Here is a 6,520-nt window from a genome sequence, read left to right as displayed (position 1 = left end):
GGATGGTCTTAATTCTCCACACTTACCTCCAATGAAAGCTAACTTGCTACTAACCAAGAGAAGTCCTCCAGAGTTGGGTAGAAAGCCTAAGTGGAATTGCTTTCCCCACTAGCCTTAGTTCTGGCCATTGGGGCCACATGGCCTTCAGGTACTCTCCTTTCCTATGTCTCACGTTCAACCTTCCAAGCACATATTAGGCAAAGCTGGATTATATTGCAAACCCAACAAATCACACTGTCTTAAAACTATACAAGCTTATCTCTTGTTCATACAAAGTTCACACAAAGTCCGATGAGAGTCTACTCTTTTTGGTGTGTCTTTTCCCAAGTGAAGCCAGTGATTCTTCTCTCAAGAGATTCCTTCATCTTCTACCCATATAGGTAGGGAAAGCAACACAGAGAATCTCACAGAGGGTTTTATGGCCATGGCCATATGTGGAGGTGGATGATATTCCAGTTACTCACACCCCAGTGGCCAGATTCCAGCCACATGGCCACAACCTAACTGCAAGGGAAGCTGGGAATTTTTAGTTTTCCTACGTAAGCAGAATTGGTGAGCATGTGGCCAGTTTCTGAGATGGCTCTTCAATCCACCTCAAATTGATAGGTTTTAAGCTCTCATGTTCATCTGAGCAAAATTCAATTCTTCATCTGAAGTGAGACTAACTCTTTCTGCCCTGCACTGAGAAGAAAGGAACCTTTTACCTCCACAGTGCTTCTATTGATGCACTGACTTTTCTGGCAAGTGCCTCACATCACTAACAACTATTGAGTTTATGTGAATTGCCTAGAGCAGGATGTGACAGTCAGACTTCATTCTAGAGCTCATGGAACCTACATGTAATGACTAGGAAGTAGCAGAATGCAGTGGGCAGATAAATCAGGGCGATTGGTCAGCAGGGCCCATGCAGTGAGAGGCAGGAAATGGCCTCAGAAACATGAGCTCCAAAGGTCCAAGCGATCTTCTCCTGGTGCTCCCTTGTACCTTACCTCTGCCTGATGCCTTCCTGCAGGGCCATGGACCTGCTGTCCCTGAAGGATGGCCTTTGGTTGCCCCAACCAGAGTCTAGGACCCTAGTCCCTTCCTTCTCTGGGTGCAACCTGCTTCTCAGCTTCTTTCTCAATCCACTTAGTTATCTCCTTATACATTTCTGTCCACCATGAATGTAACCTACTATATGGCTATGCATCGAACTTCTCAATGCTGGGAGAAAAGTCTGCTCTTGTTATTGCAAAACCAAAGGCTCATTAGTAACTTCCCCCAAAATATGAGTTAGAAAAATGCTGCAGCTTTGCCACAATGATGTTTCCTCTCTTTTAGGCATCAATATTTCAGAAATGTCAGGATGCACACTCAGAGACCCCTATTGCATGGAACTTTGTGGTCACACATCAGGGGCAAAAACATTAATAGAAGCCCTGGCTGGTGAACCTACAGAGTTAAAGGCGGGAGTGGGGAGGGGTGGGTGGGACACTGAGCAATGAGAATTTGCAGATGGAAGGACTGTGCTCCCGTTACAATGGGCATCTCAGCTCTCATCAATGGGGGCAAAGGTAGGAATGGCAGGTCCAGTTCCTATAGGTGGGAAATCCCCACCAGAATGACAAAGGGGGATCTGGACAGAAACATCACCCTAGTTACTCTTGTCCAAGAGCTACATAGTCCCCGTGTAGGGAGAATGGGAAGTTAACCCCGGAGCCACTTTATTGTACATTTATCCTTTACTATGGAGTGTCCCACATAGAGTAAATGTCTCTAGCAGGCTCTCTACTCTGTACAATGAATGACCCTTAAAGAATTAAACTAGCCATCTTTAAGGAAGTATAGTACAAGCAAGCAGGCCCCAAAAACCTCTGGGGCCTTTGCCAGATGAGTCATCCTTTGCTCAGCAGGCACTGGCAGAGGATGTGGAAGGCAGGACCAGGATACAGTCAATGACTCAGTTTCTCATTTTGTTGGGAATGTGGAGTGGGAGGGTGGGACGGAGAGAAGGGCAAGCTGTCTGGAGTTGCCCAGGAAGACTGTGGATGACAGAGGCCCTAGGCAGCCCTAGGCTGACTGTGGCCACCCTCCTGTGCATAACGGCCAAGCATGCCCAGCTCTGGGGTAGGGTGTGCAGATGGGTGGCAGGGGAGGGGGAACGATGTGTCAAGACTCTGGGGTGGGGAGTGAGAAGGGCAGGGAGATAAGGGCAGGAGAAGGGCAGAGGGGAGGAGATGGTAATCAAAATACAGTTCGAGCGATCTTTTGTCTAGGTAAATAAAATACTGGTTTGATAAAGAGCATTTCAATAGTATTAGCTTTTTGTTGATGGTGGCGGTGGTAAGGAAACCTTCAGTAAGTCCCAAAAGGTTTTGTAAGCACACATTACGCATCTGTACATTTTACTGTTTCTTAATAACCCAGGGGATTATCCACGGCTGCGTTAATGACTGCTCTTGTGTCCTGCCTGGCAGTTCACTGTTCACTGGGATCCCCTGTAAGTGAATTGGCGAGCAGATTCTCAGAACAGACCATGTGGGCGTACTGAAGACGCAGGAGCCAAGGAAGGCTGAAACCAATGCCTCCGAGCCCTTAGGAATAAAAGCAAAAGCTTGAAACCTCGGAGAAGTGTCTTTCTAGGCCCACATGGCCCGCACTACTCCTTCTAAGAAAGCGCCAGGCAGCCTCCCAGGCCAGCGCAGAGCCAGTGTTTATTTGCAAGGCTGCGGGGGAGGGCGGCTGGGGACCCTGGGGGAACTGTTCCCCAGATCCAGGCTTGGTCATCTGCTGGGCATCCCCCACGCATGTAACATGCATGGTCACATGCGCCCGGTGGTGACATCCAGCAATTTCTGGATCATCTCGGCGTGGACACCGTGGAAGGGCAGCCCGTCCACTTCCATACCCACGCGGCCCGTGACGCCACTCCGGACTCTGTGCCGCGCCAGGATGCCCAGCATCTGCTCTTCCTGGGGAAAAAAAACGGGACAGAGGCAGAAGTAGTGGAGGGAGAGGAAAAGAAATAAATACAGTTCTAAGTGGAGGAAGATTGTTTGACTTGCTGTCTTTGTAAATAGTAAAATTGTGGCTAAAAGTACTAATATCACTGAAAGACTCATAATGAAAAATAACAGTGTCCTGTATCAGGCCTCATCAGCCCCCAAACCCACTCCCCAGAAGCAACCACTTTGAACAGTTTGGCCAATTTCTTTTGGTAGTTGCTTTCATGTAAGTAAAGAACATGATTTTATGATTCCTTGATTTATCAATGTTAGCCATTATCTATTTATTCTCTGTATGAAAAATATTTGGTTTTTATACTAACCCTACCTACCTCTCTCCTCCCTCCTCTCGGTGTAGTTGTATCATCATTGCAGTTAAATGATGAGAGCAGAGCACTGGCCTCCCCATTCTAGTCCCCAGAACCTGGGAATATCCAAGTTACATGGCAAAGGGGTATATATTTTTTTCTATTGTTCACGAGCTTTTTCATTCTTTTCTGAAGTGAGCAAAACTTTCCTTCCTTCCTTATCTCCCTCCCTTCCTCTCTGCCACCCTTTCTTCTCACTTCTTTTTCATCCTTCTTCCTCTTTTTATATATATTTTTATTGATAAAACTTAACATACAAACATATAAACATTCTTAACATACAAACATTCCATACATGATGTACAATGACTCATGATATCATCACATGGTTGTGTATTCATCACCATGATCATTTTTCTTGAACATTTGCATCACTCCAGAAAAAGAAAAAACTCATACATACCATATACCTTACCCCTCCCTCTCATTGACCACTAGTATTTCCATCTACCCAATTTATTTTAACCTTTGTTCCCCCTATTATTTATTTTGTATTCATATTTTTTTACTCAGCTGTCCATACCCTAGATAAAAAGAGCATCAGACACAAGGTTTTCACAATCACATAGTCACATTGCAAAAGCTATATCATTATACAATCATCTTCAAGAAACATGGCTACTGGAACACAGCTCTACAGTTTCAGGTGCTTCCCTCCAGCTTCTCCAATAAACTAAAAAGGATAACTAAAAAGGTTTACACCATAAACTAAAAAGGGATATCTATATAATGCGTAAGAATAACCTCCAGGATAACCTTTCAACTCTGTTTGGAATCTCTCAGCCACTGATACTTTATTTTTTTCTCATTTCTCTCTTCTTCCTTTTGGTCAAGAAGTTTTTCTTAATCCCTTGATGCTGGGTCCCAGCTCATCCTGAGATTTCTGTCCACGTTGCCAGGGAGATTTGCACCCCTGGGAGTCATGTCCCACGTAGTGGGGAGGACAGTGAGTTCACTTGCCATGTTGGCTTAGAGAGCCCAAAAGAGGTTTGACCCACAAAAGAGGTTCTCTGGGGGTGACTCTTAGGCCTAATTTTAAGTAGGCTTAGCCTATCCTTTGCAGGAATAAGTTTCATAGGGGTGAACCCCAAGATCGAGGGCTCGGCCTTTTGATTTAGTTGATTTAGCTACTTGCAAGAATATCAGAAAGTCTCCAAATGGGGAAGTTGAATATTCCCCATTCCCCCAAGGAGATCAGCAAAGGGGTATTAATATTGCTAATCATCTGACCTTAAAATACGGATATTGTTCTGGATTATCCAGGTGGGCCCCATAAAATAACAAAACACTTAAATGTGGGAGAGGAAGGCAGAAGAGTCAGCATCAGAGGGATGCAGTGGGAGAAAGATCCACCTGGCTGTTGCTGGCTTTGAAGATGGAAGGGCCCATGAGCCAAGGAATCTTGATGACCCCTAGAAGAAGGAGAAGGCAAGAAAAGAGATTCTGCCCTAGAGCCTCCAGAAGTACACAGCCCTGCTGACACCCAGTGAGATGTATTTCAGAGTTCTGACTTCCAGAACTATCAGAATTACTTTGTATCATTTAAGCCATTGTGTTTGTAGTCAGTGGTTACAGCAGCAAGAGGAAATTAGCACAAATTGGGTTGACTTTCTCATAGTCACACAAATACTGTTTCTTTATTTTTTGTTTTCCCTGGAGTTTCCAATTGCCTTTAAAACCAACTGGGCTGCTCTTACCTTCCCTAACCCTTGCCGACCACAGAGACACTTTCTGAAGCCAGGCTGGTCTCCAAAGTATGGGAAAAACAAGGACTAAATGTCAGAATCTTAGTACTATTCATTTTGCTGTTGTTTAAAAATAAAATAGAAACACCTGTTTTCCATAACCAAAATGCATTTATCCAACCTATGGAAGTGGAAGTCTTTTAGAAGGACGGGGCTAAAGCTGGGGTGTAGACCCAGGCCTGGCACCCTAGCTGCCATTCACACAGTGTGCACTCTGCCTCTGACGGTGGGAAACCTGCATTTTCTTAACAAACACTGAAGATTCACTCCTCCCCCACCTCTCTGAGCTCCTGCAGGTGCAGCGTAAGCTCCTTCCTGCAAATTCACTCCCTGCCCAGCCCGGGATCATCTACCAAAGGCCTCTGGTTGTGCCAGGAAGGCCCCTGTTCTTCCTGAAACCCCACCCATTGGTCTCCAGCAGGGGATGCGCCAAAACCTGCTGCCCCATTGCCTCCCAGGTGTTACCCCGTCTGCATGTGGGAGGGTCTGGAGGGAGGGAGCAGAGTCGCAGAGAAAATGCTGCTCCTTCCTGAAGCTGCAGCCCCCAGGCCCCACTACACATAGTGGTTTTGGGATCAGACAGACCTGACTTGGGTCCTTTCTGGCAGGTGTTTTAACCTCTCTGTGCCTCAATATGCTCATCTGTAAAATGGAGAGGTTGATGATAAATAATAATAACTTCTTCTGAGGGTATCAGTGAGGATTAAATGAGATAATGCCATGGACCTTGGCACACAGTAGCTGCTCCCGAAATAATTATTATTGGCAGGGCTGGATCTCCTTACCTTTAACCCAGAGCTGTTTTCCCTTGACTCACTTGCTAGTTAAAAAAAAAAAAATGTGGTTTGCTTCCCCTTCTTTCCTCTCCCCAAAAGTGAGGTCATAGAGAACCATTTATCTAATGGTGTCCCTGGTTGAATAACTCTGGTCCCCAAGGAAGGAGGGTCTTAGGTAAAGACCCACGGTGAGAGGACAGTGCCCAACGGGCAGAAATCAAACACACGCTCCCACAAATGAAGGAGGGAGATGAGAGGAGAAGGGTGCAGGGGCCCAGGGCAGGAAGCTGAGCACAGACTTGAGAAGGGCTCTTTCCCCGCCCCCCATGCATGCGCTCACTCCTTCTTTTATCCATCGAGATGGTAATGAGCGCTTGCTAATGTGCCAGGTCCTGAAATGGAAATACTGTGGTGAAGGTGACATGTTCCCTGCTCTGGGGACACCCAGTCCAGATGGGTGACCAGCAATCACACTACATGGCAATCCCAGCACAGAACAGGGGCACCCAATCCCATTTATGGGGGTGGGCCAGGGGAGACTTTCCGGGAGAGGTGGCCAAAGAAGAGTCAAGATTCAAGCAAGGGGCCAAAGGGGTACCCACTTAGAAGTTTTCAAAACCAGGGAGAAAACACTGGCAACTGTCACC

The 6,520-nt window shown here is 46.3% G+C and overlaps 1 protein-coding gene across 4 annotated transcripts in view; it reads right to left on the bottom strand.

The window, feature by feature from the left end:
- Positions 1 to 1,498: 1,498 nt before the first annotated feature.
- DGLUCY (D-glutamate cyclase) overlaps positions 1,499 to 6,520 on the bottom strand; it is a 167,206-nt gene continuing 162,184 nt past the window's right edge. For all 4 annotated transcript variants that reach the window (XM_077123342.1, XM_077123343.1, XM_077123339.1 and 1 more), the window contains one exon: positions 1,499 to 2,951. In XM_077123342.1, the coding sequence (XP_076979457.1) occupies positions 2,802 to 2,951 (150 nt within the window). In that variant the 3' untranslated portion in view covers positions 1,499 to 2,801. The remainder of the gene's footprint in view (positions 2,952 to 6,520) is intronic.

The sequence above is a fragment of the Tamandua tetradactyla genome, chromosome 12 (assembly GCF_023851605.1).
Source record: "Tamandua tetradactyla isolate mTamTet1 chromosome 12, mTamTet1.pri, whole genome shotgun sequence".
Lineage (NCBI taxonomy): Eukaryota > Metazoa > Chordata > Mammalia > Pilosa > Myrmecophagidae > Tamandua > Tamandua tetradactyla.
Note: the sequence above shows the minus strand (reverse complement) of the source record. Positions and strands in the feature narration are given on the sequence as shown.